The sequence below is a fragment of the Sceloporus occidentalis genome, unplaced genomic scaffold (genome assembly GCF_023333645.1).
Source record: "Sceloporus occidentalis isolate IW3139 unplaced genomic scaffold, rSceOcc1.0.p SCAF_62, whole genome shotgun sequence".
Taxonomy (NCBI): domain Eukaryota; kingdom Metazoa; phylum Chordata; class Lepidosauria; order Squamata; family Phrynosomatidae; genus Sceloporus; species Sceloporus occidentalis.
Genome location: NW_028317042.1, coordinates 874,536 through 896,760, shown reverse-complemented (window position 1 = coordinate 896,760; position 22,225 = coordinate 874,536). Strand labels below are relative to the sequence as shown.

The 22,225-nt window shown below is 41.9% G+C and overlaps 2 protein-coding genes across 2 annotated transcripts in view; one reads left to right on the top strand and one right to left on the bottom strand.

Moving 5' to 3' along the window:
- LOC149287267 (DNA-directed RNA polymerase III subunit RPC2-like) overlaps positions 1-9,150 on the bottom strand; it is a 32,557-nt gene extending 23,407 nt beyond the window's left edge. The window contains exons 1-12 of the mRNA XM_089492964.1: positions 9,079-9,150; positions 6,683-6,715; positions 6,408-6,464; positions 5,807-5,871; positions 5,568-5,643; positions 5,223-5,323; positions 4,797-4,888; positions 4,331-4,448; positions 3,971-4,079; positions 2,384-2,506; positions 1,275-1,391; positions 1,058-1,192 (exon numbers count right to left, since the gene is read on the bottom strand). Of these exons, the coding sequence (XP_089349090.1) occupies positions 1,058-1,192; positions 1,275-1,391; positions 2,384-2,506; positions 3,971-4,079; positions 4,331-4,448; positions 4,797-4,888; positions 5,223-5,323; positions 5,568-5,643; positions 5,807-5,871; positions 6,408-6,464; positions 6,683-6,715; positions 9,079-9,150 (1,098 nt within the window). The remainder of the gene's footprint in view (positions 1-1,057; positions 1,193-1,274; positions 1,392-2,383; positions 2,507-3,970; positions 4,080-4,330; positions 4,449-4,796; positions 4,889-5,222; positions 5,324-5,567; positions 5,644-5,806; positions 5,872-6,407; positions 6,465-6,682; positions 6,716-9,078) is intronic.
- A 978-nt stretch (positions 9,151-10,128) lies between these two features.
- LOC149287266 (inhibitor of nuclear factor kappa-B kinase-interacting protein-like) lies at positions 10,129-20,140 on the top strand. The gene is made up of 3 exons (XM_089492999.1): positions 10,129-10,328; positions 11,855-11,972; positions 19,394-20,140. The coding sequence occupies exons 1-3, from the start codon at positions 10,129-10,131 to the stop codon at positions 20,138-20,140; spliced, it is 1,065 nt and encodes a 354-aa protein (XP_089349125.1).
- The last annotated feature ends 2,085 nt before the right edge of the window (positions 20,141-22,225 follow it).

Here is a 22,225-nt window from a genome sequence, read left to right as displayed (position 1 = left end):
CTGTATAGTCGACAAAGCTTTACACCAGTAATGTGCTCCTATTGTGGAAATTCCGTTTGTCTAAAGGGCCAAATAGATTCAGCGAAATAATTGGCAGACTAGATTATGCAAATAAATATTAACATAAAAAAAAAAAAAAAAAAAAAATTTCGGATAGCATCACAATAAATTATCAGACATATAAGTTTAAGAGACTGATAGTTTATCCAGGGTCCGTAAAAACATTTCTAAAGTTTAAATCATACGCAACACCAAGAATCTCAAACAGAGGTCGACCTCTTAAGAGGTTAGTGGACCAGAAGCGCTAAAAAACAAAGCTTCTGCATTGAAGGTAGAGCGAGACTCAGATGGTTTACGTTAAGAGTAAAATGTGATGATGGAACTTTAGACAGTATGGAAAACACACACACACACACACACGAGAAATGTTCATAGGTGCTCCATGGATTAGTTACTTAACCGTCAAACTTGAAGTTTTAATTAAGGACAACATACACTATCATTCAAAAGTTTGGGGCCACTTGGAAATGTCACATTTTTCCATTAAAACAACATGAAATGGATCAGAAATCCAGCACAGACGGGGTTCATTTTGTAAATGTCTATTGTAGCTGGAAATGGCTATTGGGAAATCCCATCACTCCTGTTTTCCAGTGGCCCTTTATCACTCCTGTGTTCCAGTGGCCCTTTATCACTCCCATCACTCCTGTGTTCCAGTGGCCCTTTATCACTCCCACCACTCCTGTGTTCCAATGGCCCTTTATCACTCCCATCACTCCTGTGTTCCAATGGCCCTTTATCACTCCCATCACTCCTGTGTTCCAACAATCCTAAAGCGTAAGAACGTACGTGCTCCATAGACGGCACCCTTGACCAGAACACAAGTTTATATGGAATGGGTTCCCCGTACAATTTTGGTGTAAAGCAGACAATGAGCGGCATCCCAGCTGCTCAGTCAGAGATCAGATGGACCTCACGATACCCCAAAGGAGCTCTCTAGAACAACAGCTAAACCACCGGGGATAAAGATTTGGATTAATAACAGAAAGTAACCTACTTGGCCGGCCAACTCCAATCGCTTGTTGCCATAATAATCCCGATCGTCAACTTTATTTTCTCCTTGAGCCAATATCACCCTGCGGACCATCACGGCCGTGTAGATACATTTAGCCCTGAAATGGAATTCTTTCACCTGAAGAAGAAAAGGGTTTTATATATCGTCATGATCTATAAACACACACTTTTCAGGTGGCTGTAGGGTGAACGGTACTTACAGGTACGTGCGTCAGGATTGTTGATGCTAAAAGCTCACGCGCTTCCTCGACCTTGGACTTCTTCGGACCTCCCCACATCCTCTGCCGTCGGATTTTGTTACCGATGTACTTTAAAGCCTTTTGTATATAAAAAGAGAAATAAAGCACATCCTGAGAAGGGGGGGGGTATCTCCTATCAAACTAGGATCTTTAACACATAGGCGCAGGTGATCAGCCAGGGTCTGCGCTCATCGTATGACGGTGGAAGCCCCCCCCACCCCTCGGCGAGACAATATACCATGAACGCGGCACATACTATATACACACACACGCACACACACACACGAGGGGATGAGTAGCTCAGATCGGTGGCTTATGGAATTAGCACAGCCTAGGGTAACGATTGCAGAACCCGACCGATGCCACCCATGCGCTCGGAGCCCTGTACCATCTACAAACGGTTGACATTCTGTTGTCGGAATAAACTGGCCTGATCTACTTAAGAGTTTCTACGCCTGGACGCGAGCCAAACGACCCGGGGCAGTCATTTTATTATGATAAAAAGCCACACACATTCAGATTCCCGGGTTGCTGCAGGAATAATAATGACGATTAGCGACGAAAGCCAGAATTCAGCGCATGCCCAGCGAATACCATTCAAAAAACACCTAAGGCGTATACATTGGGGATTCCGTGCCACTATATGGCCAAATTTTGTTAGCCCGATACTACGTCAAAGTACCCCAGGTCTGGCGGGCCCCGTTTAATTTTTCACTGCTATATCGCATACCAAGGAGGTGAATCAGACTCATGGAATCTAAAGCCTTCTCTGGCCATAATAGTGACGGAATCCTCAATATTTATGCCGTGGGTGGTACTCGCTGGTTCTGCTCTGAATTCTTGCTTTGACAAGCAGATTGTTCACTTCAAACGACCGAGAACACACACACACATCCACATCCACACACACACACTTTATTCTGCATCATGATGGAAGCAGCCTCCTAACTGAGGGTCTTGTCCATGAAGATCTTGCTTTGGGTTCAGTCCTTCTCAAAATTACATTTTTGTAAGCAGACATCTAAAAACTGGAGTAAGCCGAGCGCCAACCTGCTTTGAATCAGACGCACCTGCATCTGTGAATAGATTTGGGCTTTCTGGCACTCCTCCAAACTGGGGCCAAAAGCCGCCATCACGTGCTCCTCCGTGCCAATCATTTGGACAATTTCTTGGTCGCTTTCGACGCCCATGGCCTGCAACAGAAGAGACGAGCGCACCGTCGGCTTTGTTTTTGGACATTTGCTCCCGCTTGGCAGTATTACTATTCGACTCGGACGTTTAAAACCATCGCAAGAGAACGTGGAACCAATAAATGTATCAGAGCCATCGGAAAACGGGAAGAAAACAAGAGCTCAGCGACATTCCCTATGGAAATGTAAGATCTATTGAAAAGGGTCTGTACCCAAACTAAAGAGAATATAAACCAAGAACGAGTATATTGTAAACTAAAGGTTTTAGCAGAAGCCACAGAGTTCGAAAGAGCGGCGTAATTACACTCCTTTTATCAAAATGTTTATTTTTAAACTACAAAAGCAGGCAGCTCTTCCGAGAAGAGATGGCTTCCCGCGGGATTATACGCCGACAGAGGCTATGAAGTGCAGGGAGCGCGCACAGCTAAACCGACGGCCCGACATACATTACCAGCGGAGGAGCCGCGGCGATTACTAATGGAGGAGAGGTTTCTCTAGGCAGTTAACCGCTTTCCTGCATCTAGAATTTTACAATATTTGGGCAATAAATGACAATATAAAAGACAGGCATCTCTGATGGGATCCGGGGGGGCAAATGGATAACCCAATACTGCCCCCTGGTGAGAAACAGAGGCATCTATTCAACAACCAAATAAGTTATTTTGTGTTAACTTACACTTTTTATTATGTGTAGTTATTAGACTCAGACAATTTTTTTTTCTCTTTTCGATGACAAATTTTGTTTTCCTGCCCCTTTCGGTTGAGATGAAGTAAATTGTCACTCACCCTCACGTCTCCCTACCTTCTCCACCGACCACTTCAGTGTCCCCGTTTCCTTTTCTTCTCTTGCATCTCTTTCTTCTGCCGCTTCTCCCTGGAATCAGCTCCATTAACCAGGACCCCCGGAGCACTTCTGCAAAAGTGCAAAGCCCCCGCTAACCCCCCCCTTTCATGGACTGGAGGAACAGGGGGGCTGCCGCTGTGGGGCCCTTTCAAAGAAGTACTCCAAGAAGTCAGATTATGCAGACGGATTCGAGAAAAAGGTACAGAGAATCCTTCTGGCCCTTTGGAGTACTTCCATGAAAGGGGTGAGGTATGGCACGGCACATGGGCACAGTCTTTCCCCCGCTCCCCCATAGAGGATAGAGGGTACGCAGAGACACACCTTACGGCAGAAGGACTCCGGAAGGCCTGGTTAACGGAGCCGATACGGGCGAGAAGCAGGCGGAAAAGACAGAAGAAAAAGACGAGGCAAGAGAAAAAGAGCACAGCTGCGGAAAAGGAGCCGGAAGAGGTTGGTGGAGAAGATAGGGAGACAACGAGCGTTGGGGCTCCCACCTTGTTTTCAGAAATGTCCACGAGTCAACGAAACTTACAAATTCCGTTAAAATTAGACATAGTCACAGCGAAGAAGGTTTTTCCCCCCCAACCACAATACTGAAAAGCACAACAAAGCACTTTACCGACCTTGAAAATAATGACGATAGGGATGTCTTCGGATAGCGTGTTGTGCTTCAGATAGAATCTTCCCTGCTTCATGACTAAATTAGTCCTGCTCTTCTTCTCATGGGTAGAGCTGCAGATTAGTAAATACGTGAGACATCAGCAAATCAGACTCGACAGTTACCAAAAAGGTGCAACCAAATAGCGGGGTGGTGATTGGGAGCGATAACCTTTCGAGTCTTGGGACCTTAGGTGGGTTATTAATACCATATTATTTAAACGCAGCCAAATAGGACAGATACACACTACACGTTCTAGCAACGAGCTCGAGATCTAACCGACACGTAATCCAAGAGCTTCAAGGGAATGGCACATCCCCGATACCTGGTCACCGACGCCCCGACGGCTCCTTTTCGGTCTTGTTCCACGATAATCCTATTTTTGGACAACTGTTCTTGGATCAGAATAACCTTTTCTACTCCTTTCACGATGAAGTAGCCCCCTGCACGACACAGAGACCCACATTATATCAAGAGGTCACAGTCTAAAAGTAAAAGAGTACGAGGCCTCCATGTAACGTAAGGAAGTGGGAGAGATCTGCTGGAACGCGGTTCAGCGCAAGTGGTAGAGGAGAATAAAGCGAGGATATATAAACACGCATGAGATATAGGCATATGGCTCCTAAATCTAAGGCGTTTATCTCATTCACAAACATATATAAAAAGTTATTTGGGGGAAATATTCGATACCAAGTGCCAGCTCATTCATTCGCTTAACTCCATTCCAAAAGGAAGTCTACATTGTGTTATGAACGGTCGCAGTAACGTAACATTACATTTTATTGTGTTACCTGGGTCCAAAGGACACTCATTTAGTTTGGCAAACTCAGCCTGAGTCTTTCCCGCGAGGACACAGTTAGAGCTGCGTAGCATGATCGGCATTCTGTGCGGAAGAAAGAACCGTGAAACACATTGTCTGCACACAGATCATCTACATCTTTTACTAGTCCTTAAAACCATTCAGACTATCTGAGTGTGCTACACAAAATAAGGACATACAGATACTGTAAGTGGAACAGCCTCCCAGCAGAAGTGGTAGAGGGTAATACAACGAGGGAATTTAAACATGTATGGGATAGACATACGGCTCCAGAATCTAAGACAAGACCAACGACTGATTAATGGGGGCAGACTAAATGGGTCTGATCGGTCATCAAATTCTATGTTAAATGAAATGATACATTGTGCCAATGCGGTTGAAGTTTGTCAGCCGTTACCTGCCGATAGGTAAAGCGTTACGAATAACTCGCTGGCTTCCTCTGGTGTATTCAATATCTACGGTTATCGATGCGCAATAGGTCATGTCTCTGAGACGGCACTAAAAGGATATGGAAAAAGTGTTAGATTTACTTACCGCATGTTACATGGCCAATATTAAGGGAAACCCCCCTCCCCCTAAATAAACTTAACACACGACGACGGGCAGAAGTTAAACCATTAACCAGGAGGAAGTTTTAAATTGATCGAAGAAACATAAATGCAACTTAATATACTGATTTTGAGCTTATTCATTCATGCGCACTCAACAGCCCCCATCCCCCCACCAACCAAAAGATACTAACCTCGTGGGGCGACACTGGTCGGGTTACATTAAAACTTTCTTCAACATCGGGAACACCCACATAAATATTAAGGTACCTAGAAGAAATAACAAATAAAAAATTTGCTCCAATGACAAATATGTGCTGCTAACTCATACAAACGATATTCCCATCCTACCCAAGGATCTCAGATAGACGTGCCTTTGTCATAAATAACTCAATCTGAAATGTTCTGGTGTTAGGATGTGAATTATACTTACTTTAAGTACCACATCGGGTCTGCATCACTTACTACTTTCTCATTTGCTTTCATTATTTTCTTAATCTAAAAAAAAAAAAAAAAAAAATGTAAAAAAATCAAAAGTTCCAATGGCACGTCGAGTTCGCTGATCCAAGTTTAAGTTTAAAAGGCTAATTCATCGTTAGAAACCCCTTTTTTTTTTTTTTTGGGGCAATTATGTTACCGCCAGAAATTTCCTTGTTCTCTAGGAAAACAGCTGAGTGACCCCAAACTTTTGAACAGTAGTGGAGATTCAACCGTTCTCGATATTCTGCTGGATCTAGAAAGTTCATACGCCTCTTACTGTAAAATATCCGTATTACACTCATCAAAAGTTCTTCAACCAACCCAAACTTTAGCGACTGCTTAAATCTAGCCTGTAGTCATGTGACATAAGGGAAGGGCACCAACTGGCTGTCTGGTTCTGTTGCCAATCATGCATAGTTCCTTTACTGAGTGGCCCTAAGCCACTTCAATGCTGGACAGCACATGCACCTAAAATGTCACTGTTTGAGCTCAGTTTCCTGTGGCAGCCCCAACGCTGAAATAGTCCTAACGCACACTGGGTGGAAGGTCCTTACCTCAACATTGACGAAATAATTGAAGGAGTCTATGTGCTGCTTCACGAGTCCTTTCACCTGGCAAAAGCAAGACGACGACATTAGCAAGACTTAAGTCAATAGAAATTCTCCTGGTATAACATAATCCTAGACAGAAATGGTTAAAAAATACACTAATGTGGACACGGCGTCCGCACAAGGACCTGAGTTATGTCACTTTTCCGCTCCTAACCCAACGTATCTGTGCATATGCTAAGAGCTAGGAGGGAGGTAGAATGAGTAGAATGAGTGTTTACCTTCAAAAAAGCTGGCAGTAGTTTCCATTTTTCCTGAAAAGAAAAGAAAAATGGGTGAAATTGTATAAAATGGTTATTCTTCGTGGTCAGCCAGGTACCGAGTATCTCCCCCACGTTGATGGAGAACCAGCAATTCAGTACGACATTTACAGCAATGACTTCCAACGGACAGTGTTTCCTTTATTAAAGTTTATTTCAAAGAGTCCAGAAGAGTCCTAGATGGCTATTTTGGATCTCAAGATATTTATTGATATTCTAAGAGGTCAACCCTCTCGGCTCACTTTGGACACTTTAAGTGGGTAACTAACTAGAGACTGGACGGGACGAAAACTTGAATAATCCAGTGGGAGCTACCAAGGAAAACCAGGGTCAAAACTTCCACGGGGCCAGAGGGGCAGCTAGGCCAGGTGCCGAAAAGCGAGGGGGGACACTCGAGCTTCCACAATCAGACAGGACATCAGTGATGGCTTCACATCCCACCTTCCCCCAGGTGCCCAGATTCCAAGTTACAGTTAAAGAAGCAAATGCGGGAAAGGATTGGGTCACATGTAACACGATTACTCTGAAAAGCACACTACGGAGGACAGCAGAATGGGACACCGTAAGGTTTGTGATGCGGTGATGAAGCACGCGATCAATAAACATCATAAAAGCAGTGGTGTGTTGTCCCCGATGTCACGTCTCAAATGAATATCATAGTCACGCCAACAACTTCTTGGACATCTGCGCATCTATAAGTCTTCCCTCTTCTCCCCCATCATAAATATTCGAGATGATGGCTTCTGATTGTTCCACGCTGGCTCTCAAATCCAACTTTCACGTCAGATAAAAACTATCATGGAATCTTCTCTCTCCAGGTCCAATCTTTCACCACAACCTGGAGATACTAGCTTTGATGGAATGGCTCTTAAGTCTTCTAAACATGCAAAGTTATATCGTTTTACCGAAGGTTTGCAGCTTCTAATTGAATTTAGGGGTGAAAGGGTTTAACAGAAGACCGTCGGGTCATTCCTTCAAGATGGATCGTATAAGGGGATGAATTCTGCTAAGGTTTTCTGTGTTGTCCACCGGCCAGCATGTGGCAAGGATGTTCAAGATCTTTCTCAAGGTGTAAATCACATGCAGCATTCTATTACGGGACACCCAACCAAACTGGCCCCGACTAATCGTAACGTGGGGAGATTTTCTCTAAAATCATCTCAATGATGCATCATGTAGGGCAATTAATCTGTAGATTTCTAGTTCGTTAAATGTACATCAGTGCCGGACTGTTCTTGTGAACCCATTAATTCTAACAACAAAAGTATTCAGAACTTGATGTTCCCCATTAAAGGCTGTTAGACTGATGCCCGAGACAACTCATTTTCTGAATTTCTGTTTTTGTCACTTGATTTTCCAGCTCTCGACTTCCATTGATCGTCTTTGGTTTGCCATTTGTGATAAGAGAACATCTTCCGTGGAAGGTTCAAAAAGAGGAGAACAAGAGTCTAAACTCCAGCCCTCAATGCCACTCAAAAAGGGCAGGTCGTCAGAATACCCGCACAAATGTATCCGATCACTGATGGCCCCAGGGGCCCATGCTGTCTTCTGGGACAACGTGTTGCCACCAAATGACTTTCTAAGACAAACCTGTTAATGGGAAATTGATTTTTTTTAAGACCCTAGAGGGTAGCCACCCCATACCCCTAAAAAAAATGATTTGCCCCCTGAAGCTTGATGCATTCCACGGATGACCCTGCAAGTGTTAAGACGTACAAAGGAATCACCAGCCTCGTGGAAGCGTCCAACTCAGCCCTTATCCTACAAAATGACGCAGTGACATGACTACGTCGCAGCGCTACGGAATTTGATGGCACTATATAAAACAATAATAATTAAATATACATTTTTTTTTTATATACATATTTTCTTACAAGATCAAGACAAATAACGTCAATGATGACATCTTTATTGGCTAACTGTAGAGTAACAGGTCACAAGCTTCCAAGACTACATAAGTCTCTTCTTCCAGCGTAGCATGAAGAAAAGCAAGTAGTCACAAAAGCTTGTAATCCATTAGCCAATAAAGATATCCTCGTGGCCAAATTTGCTTTCCACTGTTAACACATCACACTCCTAAACCTTCATCATGACGTCATAGGTCTCTACATGACATAAAATACCTATCTAGTATGTATACACCGGAACATAAGATCAGATCTCAGATTACTCTTAGCTGGGGACAAAAAAATAAACATTCAACGTAACAGCCAGGGACACAATAATGATATTATATATTTAAATGTGAATATTATGGTGATATATATATATATATATATATATATATATATATATGGTACCCTAAGCCTTCACATGGCATAAACACTGCTCATTTTCCAAATTCCTTCCCCCCTCACCTCCACGGTATCAATGGGTGCAGAAAGCTGCTCCTTGGAGAGATTCCCAAACTCTTCAGCTAACACATCCATGTCTCTACCCTCCGCAACACAAACACATGGAGAGAGCAGCTGTCCCACAGCATCAGCCGTCCGGCTGCTTCACTCGCAGCTAAACGAACGTTCCGCCTCTTTCAGCCTTCATCCGCTAGCACTAAGCAGGCCCTGAACAACCATGTTTGAAGTGGGCAAAGTACCTCTGCCCTTCGCATACAGGGTGGGAGTATATTTAATTCTGTTTACCATTGCATATTACTGCAAGAGATATGATTTTACTTCAGTCACTAGTTAGCTTTTTTATTTTTAACCACCAAATGCCAAAACATCTGCCCTAATCAAAGATGGCTTCTGTAGATTCAGTCATTCAATATTCCAGAATGTTATAGTCACATAATCAGATATGAGAAAAGCATTTTCGGCTCCTGGAGCATATGCAATAAAGTCTTTAGTTATTAAACCCATTTTCCGTATCACTGACTTCTGGATACGAGTATATTTGCATGGTATTCATAAAACGTTCATTGACTATATATATTATTATATATATATTAATAATATATTAATTATGTTATTGTATTATGTTATTTATATTAGTAGAGGGTTTTAGCGTATGGCTGGTTTTAGAAAACGCCAAGCTCTTGGTTTGTCCCTGCAGGGCTTCCGTAGCAGGATGGTCCTTCTCTCGTCCAGTGAAGTATTTTGGGACAGTGTGGGTTTGTCTGGATGCCACATAGGCAGGGAGCCGGTGCTGAGCCTGGGAGGTGGCTACGGATTAACCCCTGCATAGGAGAGCTCAGGAGGCTCCTTATTAATAAATTAACATTCATTCATTTTTGCAACATAGTTTTTAGGCAACTTTGTAGCATTAGGCTGTAGTCTGTTTTCTTGTTACACTGTTGCAATGTTTTATATTATAGCACTAGAAGTGTAGCTAAAGGCCTTTATGCATAGATAATATTTACATAGCGAGGGATTCATTTCTGTAGATAGATTGTTGCAACACTCTGTATGATGTCTAATGAAGTGAAGCAGAGGAAGAAAGGATCGTCGGGTAAGGAGTTTAAAGATGCCCAGCAAAGTGCCCCATCCTCAGGGCAGCGGGCACGGAAGAGTGATCCGGATTCATCGGTCAGTGGATCCCGATCCGGTGGCGTGGAAGCCAGAACACTCCTGTGCCTGATCTGCGTGGCCGCCTGCGGAGCTTTGACATGGTAAGATTTAATCCCTTGTTGTTTTTTTATGCCTTTAACAAAATAACTGCATTTTGCTTTTTTTTCTGGCTAAAGGTCTGTAGTATTGGGCGGTAGATAGGTGGAATAGCCTCCCAGTGGAAGCGGCAGAGGCTAATACAGCGTGGGGATTTAAACACACATGGTATAGGCTACCTTCTTCACCGCTTCCGTGTCCCTGTCTCCTTTCCTGCATCTCCTCTTGTCTTGCCTCCTCTTATGGTTTGTTTGCGCAACATATATAATATATATGTATCTGCACCAAGTCTAATAATATACCCGTCCGCATCTGAAAGCAAATGTTAATGAAAATTTATGTAAAATCATAATAATTATCATATATATCGCCATCATATTCCTGAGCGCTGTACAAACTTGTCAAAATATTGGAGCTAAACCTCCCAATATGCAGTATGAGAATTTGTTTAGGGAAATTAAATGGGTCGTCTGATATTTGGGGGGCTCTTGAATGAACCTAAAAATTGCAGACTGAATTTAGGAAACACACAGGTGAAAAATAACGATTCCAATATTTGCCGTTCGATCGGATGCCAAAAAATAATATTTAAGAGAATTTATTCTTCTATGGGTTAATCACGTTTCTTTCACTTAAGTTTATTTCTCAAACTTAAATGGAAAGAAAACCTGTAATTAATATAAGTAAAAAATACATGATTTGAGCCGAAGTCTGAGGGGTTTTGCCCCAGTCTCGGGGTGAAGAGGCAGATTCTCGGTGTCACGCAGTTCCATTGTGTTCTCGATTGATTATCGGACACTTCATTGCTCATAGAGTCTGGAGGGACACCAACCGGACCCCACCGACGATGCCCATGAAGGCCAATATGTAGGTCTGGGGTTGTTGGGTCCCTCATGCAGGGGAAGCGTGCCTCGGATTTCGGTTCTAGGCTGCCCTTGTGGTTGGGTCAGACTGATACATTGATGGAGATTTTTCCCACGTAATGGCACAAGGGATCTAGAACATGAGATCTCAAACTTTTCTGCAGTATGAGTCTCATCACAAGTGTAAAACGAGGGTCTCCAGTAAGACCCCCTAAGACCCCATGCATGGGCAAAAGGGACAACGTGAAAACTTAAAGGGACCACGCAGCTATCACATGGATTAAGGATCATGTGATGGCGGGAGCGTCCGGATGCGTCAAAAGTTTTTATTTTCTTTCTTTCTTTGTCGATGATATTCACTAAATCATTGGTTATTTACTTCAAGGTTAGAATTAACGGTAAATGCAAAAGAGAAATTCTAGTTGCACTCCGCAATACTAAAAATGTCAAGAAAAAGTCCGGAAGAATTCTGAAAAATGTTACAATATGAAAAGAAAAATTATTATTCAGTCAAAAAATCATATTTTATATAAAAAAGGAGCACAAAACCCCAGGAAGGTTGTATGTCACCTAAATGGTGATGCAACACTATATATATATATATATATATATATATATATATATATATATATATATATATATATAACATTCACTTTGTTTTGTTTTAGGCTGGTGTATCAGCAGTCTCAAAACTTTTCCATCCTCGAAACCAAGTACCAGTCGCTTCAGACAAGATCAGGGGCGTTGGAAGAGCTGGAGGACAAAATCAAACTTATTTTTGGAAAGGTAAATATATATATTTATATATATATATATATATTTGTTTAAGTCATTTTTACCATATATGGTCATTTCAAAATGATGATGTTAGATGAAATCACGAGGATAACCAGATCGGCGGAATGCTTATTCTTCTATTCCCACAGATATATTTGGCTAGTGTTTTACAGTCACTTTTGCCAAATCCCATATTTTGCGGTTCAATACACCCCCTGTTGTTAAGTTGCTGATTGTTGTTGATTGGTTCAGGCAGCCATTGTAAGAATTGGGGCAGGAAGGGAGAGAACTTCAGGACAGGAACTTGATTAAATAATGCTAGTTCTGCCACAGGCTGCCACCATCCCAGCTTCTAAAAGTTTAACTAAATATCTCCAAAATGATTATGCTCATTGACAGACAAAAAAAAACACAGGCTGTGGTTAATTTTAATTAGTGTATTTGCGACGGGGCAGCACCTTCCCCTTGGTTGGTGCATTCAGGCCACAGGCAGTGACCCAGCCACCTCCCGCCACTTTCCTCTGTGGCCATCGTCCTTTCTACAAAACACCGGGGTATAACAACCTTAGACGAAGTCCCCGTAAAATGGAGGTTCTGCCATTCCTGCTCGGACCTCCCTAGTGTAAGCGCTCTGGTTACAAGGTAGACCCCTGATCGCTCCAACCTCCGCAACATAGTGATCTGCCCCCAATTTTGCTACGTAGGGTCTGCCTCAACACCAGCCCTCTCCCCAGCACATGTTCCCTTTAACACCTTCCTAGTATTTCAGGAACTACGGCAGTTTTTTCTTCCTGCAGTTCAACACATGGCCACGAGGTGGCAGTCTGCACATATGTTACTTCATCTGCTGGATCCTTTCTGTGCTCACTGGTGGACCGATAAGGCTACCCCCATTATCAGGCCAATGGCCACTTTTCCGTCTGTTCATCAGCGCCTATAGAAGTAGCTCATGTGTTTGGGGTGTTTCATTAATGGTGCATTGGATTTGAATCCATCTTTTAAACCTGCCACTTAACACAATTTTCCATCAAGAAATAAACATTTAACATATTTAATGTGCCGCAGAGCTCCACATACCAGGGCGCTGATGTCTGCCTAATATCTGCGTATTATATGCAGCCTGAACGTGCTTTCTAATGTTCAACCCACCTCCAATTAGCGCTAGTTTTAGGCTAATCCCAATGTGAAGGCCAGATAAACAGGGGTTAATGAGAACAAGCCAATAACATTTAATAAGATCCAAATAGAACACACTGGAAAACAACTAGCGCCTCCCTAAGCGTTATCTGGACAGGACAGTAATACTGAGACAACATCACCCCCCTGGGTGCTGCTCCCTAAACCCATAAAACTACATTGATGGACCCAAAACCCTAAGATCTTATCAAATAGCCCTTGATGGTCTAATCCTATACGCCTTGTCAGTGCCTAGACCAGGGGTGTCCAACCTGCGGCCCTCCAGCTGCTGCAGGACTACATCTCCCATAATGCTCTTTCAACTAAGGGGCTGGCTGAGGAGTATGGGAGATGAGGGCAGCATGTTGGACACCCCTGGCCTAGACCCTGTCTAGTAATATCCAGAGGGAGGGATACAGACTAACTAACCCTAAAGTACCAGTACCCAGTAAGTCTATCTGTGGTTGTGATTTATTAGAGCCATTATTAGAGAATCATGGGTGATCGTGGGTTAATCATGACCAGTGTCCTTCTAAGATGCCGTGACCTCTTCCAGGGTGCCCTTCTGTGTGTTTTACAGGCGTGTATGTTGGGATTGGGGATAAATGTCAAACATTGTGCCGGAATAGGCAAATAACACGTTCCCCCTTCGCCTGATATCGAACGTAACGACTCTGCGAGTCAACCTGAAGAAACGGGGCAGACTAGAATGCTTAATATTTGTGTGATTATTTGTATGTTGTGTCACGGTTCCCCCTTCTGTGATATTTGTCCATTTTCACCTAAGGTTGTCGAATATTTCGTTTTTTAATGGGGAATAATTTGATGCAGATAGTCTTGTGTAAGAGGCTTATTGGGCTTATGCTTGCTGCTGACCTCATACCTTCCCTGAAACCAGCTGTCTGTATCTTTCTGGGAAATGTTCTACTTACAGCACTCAGATTAAGATGTATTTGTGACTCCGAATCCAGAGATTTACACAGTAACAATCCTAGAAACTTAGGTGGAGTACAAGAACCAAATATGATGCAAGATAAGAGCAAGAAGGTGAACCCAGGACAAGCCCTCTATGTGTGACCTCATAGGTTACTAGCCATGGGGTACTAGGGGGCTCAGGCTTCCTTTATTAAGTCAAAATCTCAATTATGGGGAGTTCCCACTCAGGATCTTCTGAAATGTTTGCTCATTTTGCCGAGTCCTGTCTTAAGCCAATATAACAGGGGTGTCCTCCAGCTGCTGCAGGACTACATCTCCCATAATTCTATTTCAGCTAAGGGGCTGGCTGAGGAGTACGGGAGATGTAGTCCTGCAGCAGCAGGAGGGCCGCAGGTTGGACACCCCTGCAATATGAGATCCAAGTTTCCCCAATAATAAAACCATCAATCCCAAAGTGTCCCCTAACCTTCATGGGCTTTGCCAACGAGATGGTGGAAGACCTCTAAGCACAACAAAAAAAGGTCCATGTCTAGACTACTCTTTTGCTATGGTAAGACCCCGCTCTCTCAAGTGTTTTGCTAAATATTGATGGGGAGAGTATTGGGAATCAAAATCAGGTGAACTTGTTACAAGTCCCTCAGTACTTCATTGTCACTGAGAGCAGACACCTGAGTCAGATGGAGCCAGCCTTCTGCCCTCCGGCTCCCAAAGAACAATGAGAAAAAAATAATTACCTGCTTCAGCGACCAATCAGAAAGCCAGGAAATGCTTTTTGTCATCGTGGCGGGTGTTCGGGGGTCTAAGAGCAAACAGATCACAAAGGGCCAACATTGAATGGATACATTTATATGATGTGACTCCGTTCAACGAGCCTCTTTGCTCGAGAGGCCAAGGAAATGAAGCTCCATGATTTAGGCCACGTCAAGAAAGATATTTATCGGTATTCCACAAAAGCCTTAAAATAAATATTAAAAATTACCATCAAAGTCTGTTTCAAGTCAACATGGCTAATAAATAATCTGTGAATAAGGTGGCGTCAGTCTTCGGTCAAATGTCCATACATTGTTTCTTTTCTGTAGACAGGAATTCATCAGAAATCTGGTGTTTTTATACAAATTTTAAACACGCAAAGCCAGGGTCATACAAACATATGTGTAATTTTAAAGATGTAAACCTTCCGCTTCTTTGTTACACACTAAGCACCTGGGCGTTTTTGTGTTACCAATACAGCTTTCGTCTACTGAAGACACCTTGGCAGAAGCCAGCTCTTCGTCTTCCGTACTCGCCCAGTTACAACGACAGCTGTCGAGTGTCCACAGCGGCGTAGACGGCATTCAAAAGGACGAACAACAACTGTCTAGAAAAATGCAGCTTGTCAGTTCCAGATTCCAGAACATCACCGATATGTGGAAGAAAAGTCTGGATCAGATCAACGAGGACACGCGTTTGTTGAAGTCCGAGGCAAAGGTCTTGCACAACCAGGCCACCGGGAAAATCAATGCTGCCGACCACAAGCTGAAGGTTCTGTCTGAGAAACTTAAAGAAATGGAAGATAGCACCAAGAGGAACGTGAGAACGGTAAGAAACCAGGAGGAAGACGAGCTTTCCCACCTCAAAGAGCAGCTGGACTGGGACACCAAAGTTATCGAGGGGCTGGAGAAGCAGCAGAGCGATCTGATCGACGTCGATAAGGAGATAAACCAGAACATGGTGGAGTTTCAACCAAAACTGGAAGAATGCATCAAACATTTGCCGAGCATTGAAAGCGGCGTTCGCGGCCTGCTCAGGGTGTCCAACGAGGTGCTCGATCTAGACAAGAAGATGAACGAGTTGACCGTCCAAGTCTTTAATACGGAGGACAACTTGCTGAAAGTAATCTCTGAGATGTTGGAGGTTCAGCATTCTCTCGAAGCCATTCAGTACGACAACAGCATTCTCAAAATGCAGAACGACATTTCGCTGTTGAAGGAAAGGACTCAGAAGTCATCGCCCAACAAAAAATCAGAGGACGTTTTAGAGGAAGAGACCGAACCGGCGGGCGACGAGGAAAACTAATCTCCTAAAGCTGCAGCTTCTTCAGAACAAATGTCGGTGACAAAATTCACAGACAGACCTTGTTATTATTTGGAATTTCTGGTTATTATTTTTTTTCTTGGGAGTTGGGAAGAGAATTCTGCTCCTCCTGCTCCATCAAACTCATAGGAGCAAAGTTTGCTTGAAAGCCATGGAAATGTTGCAGAACGCTATGGTTTACTCGTTACTGGCTGAGCAAGTTGGGGGTATGGGAAACGGAACATCTGGAGGCAAAAAAGGGTAAAAGATAAGATGGTGCTGACCTAGCGTGTACTCATGAAAGTGCCATGCAGGTCTGACCCCTCCATGTAGGCAGCTGTAGAGATGGATAGGGGCCTGGCAGCCAGGTTCTCACATAGATATAAAGCAAGTGCGTGAAGAACGGAGGTGCTGAAGAAAGAGTTTGCCTAGAGGCTGGGGGACCCTATGGATGGCCCTGATCCCAAATCAGTGTGCGATGCATCTGACACACCACTTTTTAACATGTACTACTAACAGAGTATTATCTCTACCTGATGCATGGTAGTCCCAGCCCGCCATGCTGGTTACCATGGTCCAAATGGAAGCGAACAGAGAAATGTATTGATTGAAATGTCACTTTTATTGACGTGCCCTGAAAACGTCCTCGTAATAATGCCTCAACAGCAATGAATAGGTTAAAACCACAGGTCCAAGTTCACACTCATGTTCCCTAAGGTTGTTTCTGTTCTCAGGGTTGAATCAGGGTAGCATTCATTCATTAGAATGTAACTACTATTCAGAAAACAGCAACACTCTTAGGGGACAAACCTGTGTTTTTAACTCGTTCATTGCTGCTGAGGCACTATACTAATTCTAATATCACGGCACTCGTAGGGCATATCATTGAAAGTTACGTTTTTATTCAGGGTTTTTTTTTTTCTGTTAGTTTTCTTCTTCTTTGAAGATTTATTTCCTAAGTTCCAATTGTTGGTAGTATTTTAGTATTGTTCCAAACGGCCAGCAGGGGGCAATGTGTCCGGCGCACCCAGAGCCAGAAACACGTGTGTCCCTATACATTATTCCATAGGTACAAGATGCTTAGATGTATTTTTTATTTGTGTATATCGCTAAAAACAATATCTTATTTTCTTTGAAGATCTTCTGTTTCTGCAATTATTATGCACCCACACACCAACCGCAAGAAAGCACATATTTCATACGTAGGGTTTGCGTTTCATACAAATATTACATGTTAATATTACATGTATGTTGTGTTAACTCCGGAGCATTAGATACCACTACAGAAATAGTAATAATGCTTTAAAAATAAATTGTGTGTATGTATGTATGTGTATATAATATATACACATGTATGTATTTTATTTTTATTTTTTGGTCGTTGTGTGGTTCACCTCGAAACCTCAATACAGCGGGAGGGATTCTAGATCCATGTAGTTATCACAGAATATTAATGAAGATAATCTGTTGTGACAGCGATGATTTTCTGGCACGTTTTCAACTTTTTCAAAAACATTGTTCATAAAAAAAAAAAATAGCTGAAGGCCAAATAGGCAGACGGGCAGCATCGGTAATGAAAACATCCCATTATTCGCAAAGAAAGTTTTCCAGAACGCATCTGATGTTTGGCTTCCTCTCCCACTGATCCAAAATATCTGGTCTTCAAACCCACCAGTGGCTTCCAACTTTGGACTGAGCAAAAGTAACTGTTAAAGAGAGAACATAAGCGGTCGGTTCTATATGTTAAATATACATTTTATGATTTGTTCTTGATTATATATTATATATAGATTATATTTTTTATTTATATATATATATATATATATATTAGTGCACCTCTCACCTGGTAGCTGCCTCTCTTGGCCCATGGAGGTTACAGCCCTGCTATGATTTTTTATTTTATTTTATCAGGGTTTATTACTGCCTACCGTATATAGTAAGAGAGCTGGAACCCCGGTTCTCCGCTGTACAAACAACGGAAACAACAACTAGGATAGGATCTACGTTCAAATTTAAAAGATGGTTGTTTAGAAATTTATAGAAAAAAAAAAAATCTAAAATGTAAGTATTTAACTATTTTGTATGAGTCTCTGTTTAATTGGACTGTAACAAATATGTGGGTTTTTTTTAGTTTTTTTTTTTTAAAGGTAGGGGTTCTTTGGTTAAACAGCATTTTGTTGACTATTTCCGACCTTTAAGCACTCTTAGAACAAGGGTCTGCTTCGTAAGCTCAATGTAGCCCTCTCGCTATATCCTTAATCCCGAAAACGACATTTTTTACACACATTTCTGTAGCAGCTCTGAAAATCATTCATTGCTTATAAGTAGGTCTTATTAACTGCAAGGTCAAAGATGCCTGTCTTAGAACCTTCGTTTCAATGCTCCCCACCGATGAAGGGGTTAAAACCAAAATCTGCGTTCTAAAAATCGTGCAAATGATGTTGTGCCATCCTCTGTCTGTTATTAACAAACCCTCCCCCGGACTTTATAACCTGCGCACATTTTAAAATTGCTTATGGACTTTTGTGTTATCACAAATATGTTTTTCATAAAAAAAATAGTTTTAATATACAATAAATCTTTTTTAAAAAGCTGTTTCAAGTATATATATTTTTTTTTAGATGAAGATGGTGTCCACCCAAACCTCCCAAAAAAGATTGGCAGTTATGGTGGATCCCACTCAGGTGCTCTGGATTAGAGCATTATTATTATCTTTTTTATATTTCTTTTTTTTAGAAAACCTGAGGTTTTGAAGGTTTCTCCCCCAAAAAATCCGGAATTTAACACTTGATTCTGGGATGTAACGAAGCCTTTTTGAGCTTTCGGTTACTTATATTTATCAGACGCCAGGTACATCATATCAAGTACTGGGTAACCCCAAAAAAAGGACTACAATTCTAACAATCCTCGGCTAGATTCTGCCAAACTATTTTGTGTTAACTGTGACCTGCTGACATCTTCTGAAGCATCTCGTAGCCTAGTCACAAAATCAGTCAGTGAAAATTGTTCATTTAGGGTTTTAAAATGTTATTTCTAGTTCTAAAAATATTATTTTTATTAAACCGGTCTGTTTAATAGTTAAAACAAATTTAGTAGAAATATATATATTTTTTTCCTTTTTATATACAAATGTATTATATGTGTAATAATGTGTCCAATTCTGCAAGTCGTTTATAACTAATTATTGGGTATAAAGAAAATGTGATTATTTTAAATATTTTGTGTGTTCCATTAATATTAATTAATTCACCGCTAATGTTCTTTAGTTGCAAGAGAATGAAGAGGCAGTGATGAAATTAAAGGCTCTAGAAATTTCCCAACATGCGCAACAGCTCCAGAAGGATATCGCCAATATCAAAACATGGTCCAAGTCGGTCTCGGAGAAGAGAGACCAGCTGGAAGGGAACATAACCTCCCTACAAGAAGCCATCGCCAAGATTGAGAACAGCGCTTCCGCCATAGCCAAAGACGTATCCATGAAGATCAACGGCGTGAAGACCGACGTACGGCGGATATCCGGCTTGGATTCAGATATCTCTTCGTTGGCGGAATCCGTCAACGAGCTGGAGAGGAAACTCGAAAAGCTGGAGAAGAGCACCATACAGGGTATCGGAGACGCGTTGGTCGCTAGTATCGACCGTATCACCGAGCTGAAAAACTCCGTCAACACAAATTCTGATAGAATAGATGTGATAAAAAAGAGACTTTCAGAGCTTAGGAGTAACTTCGGTAACAATTCAGAGAGACTCCAAAACCTAGAAAGCGACAGACTCCGCGTCGTCCAGGCCGTCCACTTTGCCAACGACCTCAAACCCAAGGTATTCACCTTGAGAAAAGACCTGTCTCGCTTAGAAAGCACGCTGAACGACCTTTTCTTAAGGATAGGCACGCTAGCCAACGACTTACTGGGCAGAGAGAGGGAGATTACCGCGATAAGCGACAAAATGCACAACTTAACCATCGTGAGGTCGGAAATTCTAGATTTGAACAGAAAAATTGGGGATGAGCTGTAGATGATTTCATGGAGATTTAAAAAAAAAAAAAAAAAAGGTCAGAGGTCAAACTTAGTCGGAGATGGATATTTATTTTTTAGGAAGGGCTTAGGTTTTTAAATACCATTTACAGAGCCAATAAACTTTAAAAAAAAATAACTTTGATAGAATCCAAGGTTATTTTTCATTGGTTGCTGGAAATGTCAGAAGCCCAGGGCAGTCAGCTGATTGGCTGTAGGTACACACTAATGCTGTCGGTGTACAGTATGGCTGAGATGCACGTAAGGAACGTCAAATTTTAAATTACAGACTTCTTAGAATTCCAGTAAAAAAAATTTCGAGGCGGTTTTCGAGGCGATGTTCCACTTAGAATAAACAGTTGAATTGTCATGTTAAGCAAGTAAATCTTAGAGTAGCTATCAGTTTATTTTCTCTAATGGTTTAATCCCGTAAACACCACAGCAACTTTAGTTGCAACATAGTGCCTTCTTTTGTGTCAAACGACTATTAAGTGTTCTTGGCAAAAATTCCAAACGAGACAATATTGAGTAAAATGAAACAGCATATATTTTTATGACTGCATTTATTACATTGCTTGATTGTTTCTTTTTTTTTCTTCTTTTGGTTGTGTTGGAGGATTGTATTATGTACATACTGTAATAATTCCAGTGTGCTAAATAAAAATACCAAGGCTTATGTTATCGCATTGTGCTAAACGTTAGAGTGCCCGAGTGTGAATCACCCTGGTGGACCAACTGACTTGTGAAGGCCTCGCAGCGACTCACTGAGCTCTTCCATAATGGAGTCAGGTTTGTGATTAAGGGGATGGTAAGTGCTTTCAGCAACATTCCTGGAAAGGGAACTTTGTATATTCTGATTAGTAACAAATACAATTTAATTGAAAAAGGGAGAAATATTATGGACGGGTCAGAATTTGTCACTGGGCCTCCAATGCAGATGTCAGGCTTAAAATTTTCTTTAAAAAGGCCGGTTATCTCAAAAAGAAATTGTCTGTAACTTTAAAAGTGGCTTAGATTATTGGGCGATTCTTACCCCAAGTAGCCATGTGCCACCGTTAACTGTCTTCGCCATTCTTCTATTCGCCATTCTTCTATTGGATCCATTCCAATACCCTCTTCCACAAACGAAAATAGTGTAACATTGAAACGACGTACGATGGGGACAAATATTATTAGCAATACTGCCGTGGAATAAAAAGCATATCTTTTGTGAACACGCCTAGTCTGGTTGAACCAGGAAAAGATTAGAGAGAATGTCGCGTTTATGCTGATAATTCAACTTTTTTTCAACACTGAATCAGCAACCCGCAGCGCATCTTGGCAACGATATAGATTGTTTAGAATAGTGTCATGTTCCACTAGCATAAATACAGTAACCGGTAAAGCAACATTGCTCCGAGCGCACACAACAATGGATCAATTATATCTCCTTTTCCAACTAGTGCTTTTATATTCAGTACCTGAGTTATTACAGAATACATCCCGTCCACCGCGAACCTAAATGCCTCCAGCGTCTGGATAATGAATGCGTTTCACCAAAAAGACACAGGAGGGGCGTCCTGTATAGAATTATAACATAATAGTTATTATAGAATGAGCCAAATGTATTTGTAAATACAAAAAAAAAAACACGGTAAAGCGATGAATAGAAACGGCCAACCGTTTTCCATGGTGTTTGATCCACCAAGAGGGACGTTTATTTTAAAGAACAAGAAGTCATAATATAAAACTAGAGGGTCAGGGGCTCGGATGTAAAGTTAGCCCACATGGGAGGAATGGGTCTTCTCTGCCTTCAAAGTCTACTTTTGTATGTAGTCTATATAAATAAGGTCCACCTGTTTTGGCCAAGGGTCATCTACAAGAAGTTTCTGAGTCATTTGGCAATCAAACTAAAAGCAGGCTGAGCATTGTCGATCTTGTACTTGAACAACATCAGAAGAGCTTTCTGTTGGCCAACCATGTTCCCTAGGGTCTTTGTCCAAGTGGTATTCCATTCTTATGTTCCATACTTTGTGTTCCTGTTATATAGCAGTAAATTTACTGTTTTCGGAGATCAGCGGAGACACAAGGGTCAGTTGAAATTCTA